We start from the raw sequence: 16218 nt of genomic DNA on the forward strand, positions 1-16218 counted from the left end.
GTCTGTGGGCTGTTATTTGTGTGTAGGTTCCAGTTCCTTGCCTTGTGCTCTCTTAGCAATGTTATTTTTTGTTGCTGTTCTTTTAATCAAAACTTAATATCAACGTGTTTCAGTTTACTGCTGCTCATTTTTTAACCTTCTACAGTGTCTTGTAACTCATGGCTGTGCTCATAAGATGATAATTTTCCCCATTCAATTGTGTTGTCAGTCTTTCCAGTGAAAACCTTGTTTCTCTGTCCTTGTGGCTGGAATAACTCACACAAAGGCATTGCCCATCATTTTATCTGTAGATTTTTTTCCTAAAAGTGACATAACACAAAGATTTTTATTTATAGATCTGATGGGGAGCTACAGGAGCTTGCAATACTTGGGTTACTGATTCTGCCAGCTTGTTCTATATCTGCACAGCTCCAAAAATAAGTGGTCTCGTTTCCAAATTATTTTCATGCTGTCAGAACAACTGTGGGAGTGGGCACGCTTGGTTAGCAGCCCTGTGCATGCCAAGGAGCAAACAGGGATTCCTGCTGCACTTCAAGAGGCAGCAGATCCATCTGAAGGGTGGCCCATCTTAATAGGCCAGTGCTGAGATCTTGTTTCTGACCATTCTTATAAAAACTATCCTGGTAGTTAAGCAGCTTTTTTTCCGCTTCAGTGTGCGGCCCGAGTTGTCTGTAACTCCTGGGGTGCTTTTGTCCAAGAGAAGTTGAATCTGATCAAAATACTTCCAGTTTGCTTATTGCAGTGACTGCTGACACTTGTCAGTGGTGGCATACTGCAGGTAGCAGAGTTGCTCAGAGACAAGGCAGGGTGAGAGTGTGCATAAACAATGAGCAAAACACAACTGAAACTAGGCTAGGATATTAAAGAGGCTCAAAAGCTGCTTTATTCTGTTCTCTGATAAAGACAAATCTAAAGCAGATCTAAAATGCTCGGCCCTGGGTCACTTTAAATGTCAGGCCTTAGGCTGTGCAGGAGATGTGCACTATCTTTTTTTTTTTTTTTAAGATTCATAATGGCTTGTGAAGAGAGCTTTTCAGAATAACAGAGGCATAGAAAATAGATAGTAAAAAAAATAGATGGTAACAGCGTTCCAGTCCATTTTTCTGTGGGAAACATGAGCCTTCTTTTCTTTCCCTTATGCACTCTTTCCTTTCCTGTTCTGTTAAGCCTAGTGCAGGTCAAGCAGCTCTAGAAGCTGCCATTAAGAAGCTGCTCCACTCTGCTGGGCCCAGTGTACAGTGGAGAACAGTCATGTTACAGTCATTGTACATTTCTTTGTCTCTAGGACTGCCTGTAATTGTGAGCCCTGGGGCATCTGGCACAGTGCAAGTGTCTCTGATGGCTTCCCCCTGCTTGCTGAGCTGGTACGAGTTATGCCAGTGAAGGTAACCTGCTCAAGCTCTGTCCTGGAGCAGGAGAGGGTGGCTTGCATAGCTCTGCCAGCAAATCTCTCCCAGGATCAGCCTGGCTTTGTTGTTTTCCACATCCTGTCATTGAAATACCATTGCACCCAACCTTCAATATATGACAGTCCCTGAAGTGTTCATGCACTGTCTAAAGTGATTTGCAGTGCAGCACATCTGAGCAGACAGTACACAAGCCATATCATTTTGGTATCTAAAAGCTCTCCTGGAATGTTAAGTACTCTAATTTTCTTTGACTGCTCTAAGTTATTTCCTCTTATCCTAAGAAGAATGCATCTTCAACCTCAGCAGAACATCTTTCTCAATTAATTGTTTGACCTCTTTTTTTGAGCACTAATTTGATGGTATGATTGTAATTCGTAAGTTAAGTAGGCTCTTGTTGTCAAGAATATGAAAACCCCTATAAGATATCTACATTTCTGAAGTTGAGCTTTGATCTTGTTTAATTGGAAGGGCCAGTCATTAATTCTTCTGTTGAGGCAGAACACACTTTCAGGAGAGGGGGATTAGGAGTGTAAGAGTGAGCTGGGCTCTGCAGGAAGCAGTTCAGTCCTCACACTTCTCAGTTTTGGTCTTGCTCATTAAAACGTTGCAAATGAATAGAATTAACATTTGTGACTTCTGCTTTTAAAAGCTATGAGGTGCAAAATCACTCTTCACAAATTGTTTTCTGGATGACTCAACTGAATGCTATCCCAAAGGAATTAGGCATTTAGAGTGGGTGCAGTAGGTGAAGTTGGAGTGGAAGGTGCAGCATGGTGTGCCGTGTTTCTAATGGGAAAAAAAAATCTGAAGTTACAGAGCAGTAACAGTATCTTGCACAATGCAATCTCTTAAGCATATTTCTTAAACTCCTTTGTGTCTAAATTTGTGAGTTTTTATCAATCCATGTCAATAATACAGTGCCACACAGTGGCATGAGCCCCTGATATTGCTGGTAACAGCTTCATCCTGCTGTTGTGGGTGAAAACTGAGCATCTTCCTGGCCTTGTTGGGCTGGGGATCCCAGTGGCCATAGGGAAGGTTGTGCAGCTGCTGTGTTACTGCTCTGCACGTCCTTTGGATTTTTCAGTGTGTTCCCTGGAGCTCTTTGATGTTCTTCCACTTCCCCCAGCTGTGTGAGGTGTGTGGGTAATGCCTGCTTCAATGGCGCCTTCACGGATGCTTGGATACATTTGGCACTTCTACTTGTCTAGACACACTAATGCTCTTTTTGGCATATTTGACTCTGCAGATGAATTCAGGTCCTCTGGTTCAGTTAAGCACCAACAATTCCTGATCTTTGGGGTGATTATACAGTGTGGTTTATGCTGTAGAGTTCAACTGCAAAATAGTTAGTGTGAAACTTAACTTCATTTTCTGACTGGCTGCAAATGTTTTTCTGATAATTTGCTTCTGAGCTACATTATCTACAAGTCACTGAAATCTTGTCTTGTATTTTCGTCCTCTGTCTTTTCCCCCCTCTTACTTAGTTTGTTTGTTGTTTTTCCCTTGGGTCACCATTCTTTGTAAATGCAGATTTTGGCTTCTCACAGTAATTAGGGCATGAGGTCTGACTTCTCTGTTCTGTGAAAATGCAGATGTGCTGTGCATTGCATGAGAAACGAAGGTTTTTTCACTGTAACTCTCCACAGGAGTGAGTTCAAATACTGATGATGTTATCCTGCTTAGGTAGCAGTTTAGTACAGCAAAGAGCTGTGTATTTTGCCAGATAGATGAAGGTACACAGGTTGTGAAAAGTTAACTGTGCTAGAGGGACCCCCTTGAGAATCCTGCTTTGCTCAGAAGCCTGGCAAAGTTTCAGCGTGGTACCTTTGTCAATTGACTTGCTTTGTAGCACAATGCCCCAGGATATTAAATATTATTTCAAAGTAGTGCTGTTTATTGAGGCTAATGGAAGTGCTTGTTACTTAATAAGTGATTTCTGAGTTGAGTGTAAATTGTGAAGAGTTGAGGAAGAGCCAAAGGGCTCTTTGGTAGGCCTGAGAGCAGGAGCTGAAAGCTCACCAGAACATGGTGACTGAATCCCTTAAGGATCACAGATTTGGATGGGAAGGGACTGCTGGGGATTGTCAGATTTAGCCCTCCTTTTCAGTTCAGGCTTCATGACACTGTCTCTCATTGGGTTTTGAATATCTTCAGTCAAGGAGACTTAAAAACTTTTCAGGGCCATCAGTTCCAGTGCTCGATCACTCTCAGTTTAAAAAACAAAAACAACAGTATTAAAAAAACCCCAACAACTTCAAGAAACAAACAAAACAAAACCCCATAAAATGCTTAAGTGGCATTTCTTATACTTCAGTTTGTGTCAGCTGCCTCTTGTCCTTTCATTGTGTACACTGAGTAAACTCTGGTTCAGTTTTTACATCCCCCCCCCCCACCCCCTTTTCTACCCCATCAGATTTTTTTTTGGAAGTAGATATTTTTGGGGAGAAATGCTTCTGGTTTTGAAGCTGGCAGTTATATTTGCTGCAAGGTTGTGTGACACTGGGACAAGAGCAAATACTTGAAATTCTGCAACAGTGATGTGGACTTCTAGGAATGGATAATAAGTAATTAAATATTTACCTTCCTAATCATTTGATTGTGGCTTCAAAATAAATGGCATGTAGTAATTCCTTTTGATGTTTCAGCTGAGTAAGTCCAGCAATGTACTGAACTTTGTCTGTCAAAAAATAGAATGTCTTGCTGTGACCTGCAAGCACTTTCCCACTAGGATTGTTTCTGATTTCAGAAGTATTTGCTCTGAGTTTTTCAATACCGTAGTAGGGGTATTTTCCTTCCTCTGTAGTTCTGAGATTGTTTTCCTGTTAATAACTGTTCACAAGTGTCAGCCAAGCAGTTTTGCAGTATGTGTCAGCCTGAAATTTAGGTGTGGACTGTTCATTTTGGGGCTGTAATGACCTTGCTCTGAAGGAGAACTGAGAATGAGTGGCAGCTTTGTCTCCAGCTCCCACTTACATGGAGAGCAGTGCAGTCATGAGAAGTGATTATCTTTTACCTCTGCTAGTAGCTTCCTCATTTCTCCTTCCAGAAGGAGATGGTGCTTATTTATTTGTTTTCCTGTTTGAGAAAAATGTCTTTTTCTTAATGAGCAGTGTAGTCACACAGAGCAATGCCTGTTTCTTTGATCTGTTTTGACAATTTAAATGTGTTGAGGTAAGTCCTCGCTGACTAACTCACATATCATTTTAAATCAATGCAAGTATCTTCTTAGCAGTAAAAGCATGGTGGGATCCAACTGGGAATGCTTCAGAAGATGTTCCTGTGGAGCCACTGGAACATTTTCAGGCTTGTGTTGCCTTCTCATTGTCAGAGTTCACTGTATGTGTTGGAGCTGATGGAGTCAGCTGCAAGGCTTTTCATTGTGAGAGGCTGTTCCAGCTGCCTTGGCCAAGGGCAGCAATTGTATTCCCTCAAGGAAAACTCTCCTTGACTCTTAATTTTTGCTCTCCTCCTTGCCTTCAACCTTGGTTGTTCTGCTTTCATGGGTGTGAAGAGCATGAGAGGAGAGCAGTTTATAAAGCTAACATCACGTCTTTCTTTGTGGAAATCCTTCCTATGCACACTAGAGTAGACTTGGCAGACACATTTGAATTCAGTTAAGGTCTTTAAATATTTTGGAGATGTAGATCCATATGGTGTGATGTTCAACAAATTAATGTAAATATCTATGTGATGACTGGCTGTAGATAGTGGGATGCAAAGCACTCCACACTGAAGTTTTCATTAGCTGAAGTAGATGTGTTTCTTCTGGACAGATCTATATTTTAAATAGAACTGAATTAATTTGTCTAACCTTTTGTGACTCGACTTTTTTTTTCTCTTTTTTTATGGTGGAAATCATGGTAATGGTTATGCAACATACTCATTCATATTCTGTGCTTAATTAATCACAACAGTGAACATTTCTTTTTCTTTTTTTTTTCCCTACAGAAAAAGATGGCAAAGCCTTTCATCCAACATATGAAGAAAAACTCAAACTTGTGGCACTGCACAAGCAGGTTCTGCTGGGACCTTATAACCCTGACACTTGCCCTGAAGTTGGATTCTTTGATGTGCTGGGCAATGATAGAAGGTAAAAGGGCTGGTGCTTTTGTTGGTCTTAACTCTGCTCTTCCTGTGAGGAGATAACATCATCCAATTTCTACAAGTGTGTGGGTTATCTCAAGTGTCTGTGCTAGTGGAAAGTGAAAGTGGCCTCTTCAAATACATGTAAGAAGTGTGAGTCACAGTTCAGTACAGGAACCAACAGAAGATTATTGGGTGGTTGTTTTTTTTTCAACCACACTGAAGCTGCTCTGCTGACAGTCCAGTTTCTCATAGCAGTTTAAGATGCATTAATGTGCAGGCCCATGTTTCATTCAAACTCCACACCATGGCTACAGCAGGCCAAGGCTTTTGCCAGTGGTAGAAGCATTCATCACAGCTTGTTCCTAACACCAAAGCTAATTTCTGAAGTCAGAAAATTAAAACCTGATGCATTCAAACGCTGAGTAAATCTTTTATGAGACCTGGGAAGTCTCAGGTATGTCTCTTGTGTTGCTTGCAGCTCAGGCTGCACTTCTCATGTTCATTGTAGCTCTTTTTGGTGTTCTAGACTGGAGGCAATGTGCCACACTGCAGTCGTTTTTCTGAGGTAGACCCAGTGCACTGCTTTTGCACAAAAGGATGTAGCTTTTCTTAGAAAGAGCAAGGCTGTGTCTTTCAAATAACTGAAGTGCTGTAATCAATAGTTGTTACCATATTTGTTCATTCAGGAAAATGTATACTTTTTGTCTACAAACGAGAGTGGAAGGAGGTTAAAAAAATACTTCAGGTTCACTTTAGCTGGGAAGTTTTTTGACATAGAATTCAAATTAGCGTTGATGGGATGTATGAAATTTCATGTAAGAGCTGAATTATGTGTATTTGAAAGACAGAAGCAAAGAGAACATTGTACTGTCTTTGGGAAGAAGTTGTTGGTTCTCTGAAACTGCAAATGCTAATGTTTGGTTCCTGGTCTTCCAACTTTTTTTTTATTTGCTGGGCTGTCAGCACTCACTACTGGCTTTAAAAGAGTTGAGTCTGTTATTTCAGCTGAATTCTCTCTCTCAGGAAGGAATGGGCTGCCCTTGGAAACATGTCAAAGCAAAAAGCTATGACAGAATTTGTCAAGCTCCTACATAGGTGCTGCCACTTGTTCTCAACGTATGTCACTTCCCACAAGATAGAGAAAGAAGAGCAAGAAAAGAAAAGGTAACATTTGGTTGCTTTGGTGTTGGCAGCTATGGAGTGTGTGTAACTCTTGGCCTGGGGACAGTATCACAGCCAGCTTAGGTTGGAGTTGTCTTGGGAAGGGAAATGCTTGAAATGTAGGTGGTTGTGGTACCATTTGATCTCTTTAAGCCTTTTTACTTTGCCAGTAATGGGTGGTTTTTTAGGAGTTTTAAGAATTTTGTTTATACTGTCATCTGCTTTAGAAGAAATGCTTCACAAAATGTCTGTCCCAATATGTCTGTGGACTAAATATACAGAGAATATTAAATTGTCAGTTTTAAACTTCTCTGCTAATATGGGTTAGCAGCTTGATAAAGGCTGCCTTATTATTGCTTCCAGGTGTGATTATTAAGCTATAGTATCCACATCATTACTGAACATGTGTGAAAGCTTGGAAGATGTGCTTAAAGCTTCCAGGCAATTTTTTCTGCAATGCAGGTGGCATAGTAACAGGTTAGCATGACTATCAAATTGTAACACAGAATTTACCCTTGTCATGCTGCTGAGTGCAATAAAACTCTGCAATAATCTGATTTTTTTTGTGTGTGTGTGTCCAGTAAGACACTCCTCCAGGCCAATTTAAGTGTGAGGGGATGGTGCCAGACAAAAAGCCTCGCTGGGCAGGCAAAAGGCAGGATACAGCATGTTGAAAATAACTCATGCTAGGATTGTAGGAATGCAGTAACTCATGCTAGGATTGTAGGAATGCGGTAACTCATGCTGGGGTTGTAGGAGTGCTGAAATGGCTTATGGAGTGGATGTTGCAGGAGAGAAGAGGAGGAGCGAAGGCGGCGCGAGGAGGAGGAGCGGGAGCGGCTACAAAAGGAAGAAGAAAAACGGAGGCGAGAAGAGGAGGAGAGGCTGAGAAGGGAAGAGGAGGAGAGGAGGAGAATAGAGGAGGAACGGCTTCGGATGGAACAGCAGAAGTGAGTAGTGGAAACAACCCTTAAAAGAAAACACCTGCCTTGCATTTGAGGCAATTGCATACTTGGAATATACAGTTCTAATTGTATTCCATTGTTCCCATCACATCCAGATGCTGAAAACACAGATCTGGCTTTGCACATGTAATATTTAAGAGAATGGTAAAGCTGTTCCACATCTATTTTCCACCATCAGAATGTCTTTGCAGGGGGTGTCTCTGAAGTAGACCCAATGCTTGCTATGCAGTGGTTTTGAGAAGGGAGCAAATAATTAAACCACAAGTTTTGCTGCTTGTTTAACCTGGTGAGAGCCAGAAGAGAGTGTAAGGGACAGATGTAAATTTATATATGCAATAGAAAATGTTGCCCAGTGCTAAGTAACATGAAGTGTGGTATGCCTTGAAGCTGGGAGGGTTTTTCACATGAATGGGAGTTGTGTATTAAGTGGTCATAGCAGGTTACAGAGGCAAAAACTTTAGACAGAAAAGGAATGTGGGTACCAAGTGTATCTGAAGTGGTCATAGTTTACTGAAAAGCAAATCCTAAAACTAAATCCTGCTCTTTGGGATATTAAACCAGTGTAATAGTGATACTTTAGAATGTGATTTTTGGAGATGAAAGAATAGTGAGAAGGAAAGAGTTTTTCTTGCAGTTGTGTGATACTTCTTCCTTCCTCTGAAACACTGATAGCTGGTGACTGATGGACATAACATGAGACAGGCCCTTGATCTATCTTGTCATTTAGCCATAGGATTTCTGTTACTTCTTTGGAGAAGGAGAAAAACAGCCTGTGTATATGTAACCCATGTGTTCCTCCTGAAGTTTCAGCAGTTGAATTTACTGGAGATGCAGATGCCCCATCTGGCAGCATTTTTTTTTGTTGTTGTTCCTGAATTAGGCCACTGTCAGTCATGTTTCTTGTATTTGTTTGCATACTGACCAGGAAAACTGAGATAGTTATGTGGAGTGTTTTTCTTAGATTCACCAGAAAGCATTGGTGTGCTGTGCCACAGCAGGTTTGTTCCTACCAATACTTATAGAAGGTCTGCTGGAAGGATGGTTTCTGGAAAAAGCATATGTGGGTTTTTTCCTTTGCTTGTTTGAGAAATTCAGTCACGTGGGTTTTGTGTAGCACTGCCTCTTTATCAGACTACAGATTGAAATTATGTAAGAGCTCTTGTTTTAACATTGGATGTTTCCAAACAATGAGTAGAAAACATTGCTCCCTTCTTTATGTTGTCAGCGGATTTTTGGGCAAAACTCACATCTGCCTTAGCTCTGGGTTCTCGTCCATTACGTCGCTTCATTTTAGTTGGGTTTTGCAGAATGGCACTAAGTGCTGTAAGTGGCCTCAAAGGCAGCTGAGTGCAGGGGCTGCCCCGAGGCTGGGCTGTGCTGAGGCTGTGTGTGCTGTGCAGGCAGCAGATCATGGCAGCGCTGAACTCGCAGACGGCCGTGCAGTTCCAGCAGTACGCGGCCCAGCAGTACCCGGGCAACTTCGAGCAGCAGCAGATCCTCATCCGCCAGCTCCAGGAGCAGCACTACCAGCAGTACATGCAGCAGCTCTACCAGGTCCAGCTGGCACAGCAGCAGGTATGCCTAGGGAACGTGGGCTTTGTGTCCCAGGGTTTCACTGGGGAACGTGGGCTTTGTGTCCCAGGCTGTCACTGGGATACATTAAAAGTCTGCTGTTATCTCCTTGGAAAGATAATTGCCGCAGGGAGAGCTACCCTGCTAGTGACTAATGCTGCTTCAGATTCAAACACCAAAGCCCCTTTATTTGTTTCATCTTTTTGGAGTAGTTTTCTGAAGCAGCTGTTAATTAAGAAAACACTAAGCATTCTTTGCTAATGACTTGGTTCAATATTATTGTTGGAGATGAAATGTGAGCTGCTCTGCTGCAGCGTTGGTGATGTGTGTGTGTAATTTAATGACACCCCAGTGCATCTGAGCATGAACAGAGCTCTCCAGGTGACTCTCCTGGAGATCAGTGCAGAGCAGCAGGCTGTGGTCAGCCCTGTGTTTCTAGCTGAGCACGCCTATGCAGCACTGTAGCATCACTGCTGGGTTGCAGGTTGCTCCTCCCTGCCAGCCTGAGCACTGCTGACTTCTCTCTCCTTCTGCACCTATTGCCTGACTTCATCACATACTAATACCTGATGAAATTGCTTGCCTGCAATAAGCTGCTCGTGATTTGGGTGGGAGGACAGACTGTAGCTGCCAGCCTGAGCTCTGTACTTGAGCTCAACACCTAAAGTTCAGTAACTGATTTCCTGTTAAGTCATTTGTATTTTGTGGAGGCTGATGCTGTCAGTAAAGCAATGTCCAAGGAAGGGAGCCATGTGAACCTCATGAAGTTCAGTGGGTCAAGTCAGGACACTCCCCAGTATCAGTACAGTCTTGGGGTGAATGAGTTGAGAGCTGTCCTGGTGGGTGAAACACTGAGTATGAGCTGGCAGTGGACTTGTGCAGCTCAGGAAGTCATTTGTATCCTGGGATGCAGGAAAATAAGTGTGGCCAGAAGGTTGAGGGAGAGAGATGATTCTCCCCCTCTGCTCTGCTCTCATGACACCCCAGCTGCAGTGCTGCATCCAGCTCTGGGGTCCCCAGCATGAGAAGGATGTGGAGCAAGTCCAGAGGAGGCCACGAAGATGTTCAGAGGGCTGAAGCACCTCTGCTGTGACAACAGGCTGAGGGAGCTGGGGCTGTGCAGCCTGGAGAAGAGAAGGCTCTGGGGAAACCTCACTGCAGCCCTTTAGTACCCAAAGGGGGTTTGTAAGAAAGTTCTTTTTACCAGGGCCTGTAGTGACAGGATGAGGGGCAAAGGTTTTCATCTGTGAGAGTGTAGGTCTAGAGTGAACATAAGGAAGGCTTTTTTTTTTTTTACAGTGAGGGTGGTCAGCCACTGGCACAGATTGCCCAGAGAAGCTGTGGGAGCCCCATCCCAGGAAGTGTTCATGGACAGGTTTGATGGAGCTTTGAGCAGCCTGGTCTAGTGGAAAGTGCCCATTCCCATGGCAGGGGTGTGGCTCTAGATGATATTTATAGGTCCCTTCTAAGCTCCCCACAACTGCATGGAGCTGAGGTGGTGTAGGAAAGTCAGACTTTCTGCCCTGTTATAATTACTCTTTGGGCTTCCCTCATGTAGTTTCTGTAACACTTCTGAGGAATACTTTATTTGGATGCCTGTGAGTCAGGTGCACTGGGATCTGTTGGTGCTGTTCTGCTTACAGATCAGCTTCTGATGCAATTAATCTTAGGAAAACTGTGTGCCACAGTTATTGATTTAGAAGTAGAAACGTTCACACCACCTTTCAGTGCACAAAACTGCTGTAGTAGATAGTGAAATTTGGACAGCATCCATACAATTGGCTTAAATTTGAAATATTAACTGATATTTTTCTATATTGTCTTCATATTCCTGCAGGATACCTGTATTCCATTTGTTCATCAAAATCTTGTGATTATTAGGTTATTCTTTAGAGTGACACTGTCACTTATATCTTTTCCCTGTCCCAACAAAAAAGCCTGTGTTGTCTCTCTGGGCTGGTAACAAGGGACAGGGAGATTCTCTGTTTGATTTATAAATTGGCAAGTAGCTAATAGACCTTCAATAGTCAGCTCTTTTTATACCTGGATGGAACCCTTCCAGCCAGCAAAAAAAACCAAAAAGAAAAAAACAACCCAGCAAACAAGTCACACTTCCAACTTTGATAGAAATGTTATAGGAATTAAAAACTTCCATAGTTAAGTGCAAGAGTTTGTGTGCACCGTAATTAATTTGAAAGTTGAAATTTTTTTTGTTCAGGTTGTGTCCACCAGCCTAGAGCCAAGTGACTTCACATCCCTTGGGACTGAGCAGATGTGCTGCTGCTGGTCTTTGGGGTCAAGCCCCCTTGTAGGCTGAAGGGGGAGGTTTTTTCTTTAAATTGTCTTTATGCCTTCTGCAGGAAGGTGTAAAACTGGAATCTTGGGAGGGTTTGGTTGTACTTGACTGAAATTCCTGTTGTTTTAGGCAGCCTTACAGAAGCAGCAGGATGCAGCGGTGGCAGCGACAGGGACACCCCTGACTACTGCATCAAAGGTGAACAGCCCTGCCCCAGGGGACACCCCATCCATCAATGGGCAGGCCAGTGCACATGCAGACAGCCCTGAAAAAGAGCTGGATCCAGAGGTGTTGGAAGAGGCACTGGAGAATGGACCAAAAGGTGGGACTAGCTGAATGTCTTAATTAAAAATAAATAGCAAAAGCCTTTTTTAGGGTTCAAGTGTCTTAAGTAGGGTTGCTGTGGTTCTCTCTTTGGCTTTATTTGCCTGTGGAAAAGTTAGGTTTGGTTCCTGGGGCTGCTGTCTCTCATGGGAGGATAATACTGCATGGGCAAAGCTCAGCTTTGGGAGGAGAGGGAAAGAGGAGCATTTCAGCAAGTTGATGGGATCCAGAACCTCCTGTCAATCTAGGCTTCAAGCAAAGGGGCATGAAAGTTCTAGCACAAAGCTGTTCTGAGCAGAAATATGTTCAGTTTTATTTGAGCTGGGTCAGAGCTGTTTAAAGATCCTCCCAGTGAAGGGTTCTGTGCAGTATAAACCTGTCACCTGTAGCACTACATTTGCCTTCTGAGGCTTTTCTGCATAAGCACTGTTGCTTTAAATGTGCTGGGTGGGTGAACTGGTAACATTTAGTAGTTACCAGTATAACTAAATTTGCACTAGTTCATGCATCTTTTCAGAGCTGAAACTTGCTGCTTCTGTTAAAAAAATCACCTGGAAGCAGCGTTAATGCTTGGGGCCCTCAAGTGTACCTAAGGCACACACTTAAGTCTACAGCATAAATAACTGAAACAAAGCCTAACTGGAGTGTTTCCTCCCCTGTCTCCAGATTCTGTCCCAGTGATTGCTGCCCCATCCATGTGGACACGACCCCAGATCAAAGACTTCAAGGAAAAAATCCGTCAGGATGCAGACTCTGTGATCACAGTGGGCCGAGGAGAAGTGGTTACAGTCAGAGTCCCAACTCATGAAGAGGGGTCTTACCTCTTTTGGGAGTTTGCTACAGACAATTATGACATTGGTTTTGGGGTGTATTTTGAATGGACAGACTCCCCTAATACTGCAGTCAGTGTGCATGTCAGCGAGTCCAGTGATGATGAGGAGGAAGAGGAAGGTAAGCATGCTAATGTGTGTAAACTGTCAGGGTTTGCTGTGAGGGAAACACCACTGATGGTCTTGTGTAATATCCTGCTTTCCCTGGCTTCCATCTGCCTGGAGTCATGTTTTCAATTTTGAATAGCAGCTGCAGTTCTGCAGGTAACTTCAGTCCCCTCTTTGGGTCACAGGCAGGCTGAAGCAGCTGAGGCTGGGGAAATCCTTTTCCTAAGTCAGCTGTTCAGTGAACTGAAACCCATGGTGTCACAGAGCACAGTGGATCTGCACTCTGAAACCTTGGGAACAATCTTTCTAGGGAGGAAGTTTCCTTGAGGCTGCAGCAAAACAGCCTCAGAGAGCAGGTCCTGCTAGTGGCTGAGACACAGGTCACAGCCTCTGCCTGTGGAGGAGTTCAGCATACCATCACAAAAATGTCCAGCATACATCACAAAAATGTTTTGAAATGAGCATGTGATTTGCTTGGAAGGAGCTGCCCTCACCTAGGAAGCAGTGGCTTTTTGGGAGTCACTGCCAAGTGATCTGTGCTGGTCAGTATGGCACATCAGTGATGGGTGATTGTTGTACTGAAAACCAAAGTTTGGCATCTCCACAAACTGACCTGGCTGTGCTGGGCAGATGGGTGTGGTGAGTTTTAATACCAAACTGCTAAAATCATGATAAAGTGAATATCCTTTCTGTTCCTTCTGGTATGGATCCCTGTGACTCCTCTCATTCCTAAACTAACAGAGAGGGCTTTGTCCCGTAGAGATTAGTCTGACTTTCTTTCATAAAGCATCCACCCGTGTTCACTGACACCTCTTTTTTTCCCTTGCAGAAAATACTAGCAGTGAAGAAAAAGCCAAAAAGAATGCCAACAAGCCTCAGCTAGATGAAATAGTGCCTGTGTACAGACGAGACTGTCACGAAGAAGTGTATGCTGGCAGCCACCAGTACCCAGGGAGAGGAGTTTATCTTCTTAAATTTGACAACTCCTACTCTCTATGGAGGTCAAAAACAGTTTACTACAGAGTTTATTATACTAGATAAAGGTGTGGCTGTGTCTGAGGCTGGGCTGTGCAGAAGATGTCATTTTATTTGGAATTTTCTTCAAGCATAATGGATCCTTTTGAGTCTGTGTTTCATCCTGTCTGTATCTGTATGGTTTGTGTGAACTTTTAACAAGTAGACACTGGGATCTTCCTGCTCCATGACACTAATGCATATTGCATTGGGCTTAACACAGGATCTCCCTAACCTTTTTGGGGATTGGAGTCATTGGCTCCAGTGCTGAGGTCACATCCATTGCACTTGTTAAAGCCTCATGAAAAAGGGGGAGGGAGTTGCTGGCTCACTGGCTGGGTGATCTGATGTTTCCAGGTCTGGATGCCTTCAATGACTCGTTGATGGTTAATTTAAAGGTCCCATCAGTAACTGGTAGATTTGGATGCAGTTTGCTGTGTAGCAAGTTTCTCTTAACTGTAATTGAATGTCAGATTTTTTACACCATTAAAACTTGAAACTTTAAGTTTATGCAGTTTAGAAACAAGTTGTCTCACTTCTGTCCTCATCAAAGAAGAAACATTCAGTTCCTTAAACCAGTGTAGTGTGTAAGACAAGGATGAACAACGTCCTGAAAGTACAGCAAATAACCTCTTCTGAAGGCACAACTGAATGGTGTTTAAAAGTACGTGTAACAAGAAGAACCTTAATCTCTGCCCCACTGATAACCCTAGAATAAAAATTATATTTTGATGCAATTGACTTTGAACAGGACACAGACTGCTCCTGAGTTTAATGGGGTTTTTAATGGGGTAGACTAAAAAAAAACTACAAGGCTACAAACTTGAAACCAGTTTTGTAAGACCAGAATATGCATCTGGAGAGCAGTCAGTCACTTTGATAGAGTATAGGAGTTAATGTTGCACTAATGATGGAGATCACTGCCACTCCTTTTTAGTCTGAACTGGTGATAGTGGGGTGCAAACTTTCTGCTTTAATTCATAGCTGTGGGCAGAAAGGCCAGGTGCACATACAGATGCTTAAGGTAGCTTTAATCTCAATTTCACATGGTCTGGTTGGGGCATTTTGTGTTTATAAAGCGAAAAAGCAATGCAGGTGTCCCTTGGCTTGAGGCTGCAGTGAGAATGCGCTCCCCCAGAGCCCAGGGGTTGCAATAATGACTTGTGCCAGTGCTCTCTGCATGGGTGATGCACCTTGTTCTGAAAGGAAATGGTTGCTGTGGGTCTCAGAGCAGTCAGGCTTCCATGGATCAGCTGCAGCATGTGCAGTTCCACAGCAAATGAAGCTGAGTTGGCAGGGTTTGTGTGAAGGTCAGTTTGTACATACATGATACTTTACTTTTCTCTTACCAACCACGGAGATACTTCTCCTAGAGTGCTTAACTTGTCATCTTGCTTTTTGGGTCAGCAACACCATACCAGCTTACAGCTAGTTAGTGCTGCTTTATCCAAAAACACTGTACAATGTTCTGCTCTTGTGTACATACAGTATATAAACCATGAATTTAGAAAGTACCTTGCTTTTAAAGAAAACTGTATTTAATGTAAAAAAAAAGAAAAACAACAAAAAAAAACCCTTTGAAAAAGGCAGGCACTAATATATTTCTTCTGGTCTTCAAATTACTTTTTTTTTTTGTCCATACAAAAATGTTACAACTTCTTCCTTTAAGAATATCTGTTCTTGGGAGCGGTGTTTGTTGCTTTAAATGGCAGCACTTACTGTCATGTGTTGGATGCTAGAACTTCTACGTTTTCAGACTTTTTTTTATTGCCTCTGGCTGTTGATAGTACAGTACAAGTGCGATTTCAAGATACCTTGAGATAGTATTTAATCCTAATTAAAAGACATTTATCTGTAATGCTGTTGGCTTATTAATTTGCAAACCTTGGCATTGCTGTGTATGGCTCTTGAGCTAAGATAAGCTTGTCACCACCTCTCTCATGTTCAGAGGTTCAGCACCCTGCTCACTCTCACTGTGGGCAGAGGCTGTGCCCAGGAACGTCTCTGGCTCACTGCATGGAAGGGCCCAGCTTGAGCTGCATCATCTCTTTGGGTTTTTTGTGGGCAGCAGAAGGGGTTGGATGTGGGCAGCTGAAACCTGCAAGCTCTCTCTTCCAAGAGTCCTGAAATCCCTCACCTGGAGGGCAGGAGACAGGACCATGCACGGTTTAGACTGGACAAGAAGGAAAGCAAGGACCTAGAGGCAAAAAGGCAAGTAATGCTGAGGTTTGTGCCAGTCACTTTTTACTGCTTAGCTGCTGCTGCTGCTGCTGCTGCTGGTGAGCAGCTTATCCTGGAGCTGAGGCCAGGGTGTGCCCCAGTTTGGTCCCAGAGTTCACCTGGGGAGCAGAATTCTCTTCAGAGAGAACAAAGCAAGTGCTGTGCTATGACAGCAAGATACTGAGAAGTTCAGTGTACCATAGTCTGGGTATGCTAAAGCTAATTTCACA

The 16218-nt window shown here is 43.1% G+C and overlaps 1 protein-coding gene across 5 annotated transcripts in view; it reads left to right on the forward strand.

The window, feature by feature from the left end:
* ACBD3 (acyl-CoA binding domain containing 3) overlaps positions 1-15626 on the forward strand; it is a 40207-nt gene extending 24581 nt beyond the window's left edge. For all 5 annotated transcript variants that reach the window (XM_064415363.1, XM_064415361.1, XM_064415358.1 and 2 more), the window contains 7 exons: positions 5361-5502; positions 6522-6662; positions 7451-7609; positions 9025-9199; positions 11622-11814; positions 12483-12767; positions 13584-15626. In XM_064415363.1, coding sequence (XP_064271433.1) covers positions 5361-5502; positions 6522-6662; positions 7451-7609; positions 9025-9199; positions 11622-11814; positions 12483-12767; positions 13584-13795 — 1307 coding nt within the window. In that variant the 3' untranslated portion in view covers positions 13796-15626. The remainder of the gene's footprint in view (positions 1-5360; positions 5503-6521; positions 6663-7450; positions 7610-9024; positions 9200-11621; positions 11815-12482; positions 12768-13583) is intronic.
* The last annotated feature ends 592 nt before the right edge of the window (positions 15627-16218 follow it).

The sequence above is a fragment of the Passer domesticus genome, chromosome 3 (genome assembly GCF_036417665.1).
Source record: "Passer domesticus isolate bPasDom1 chromosome 3, bPasDom1.hap1, whole genome shotgun sequence".
Lineage (NCBI taxonomy): Eukaryota > Metazoa > Chordata > Aves > Passeriformes > Passeridae > Passer > Passer domesticus.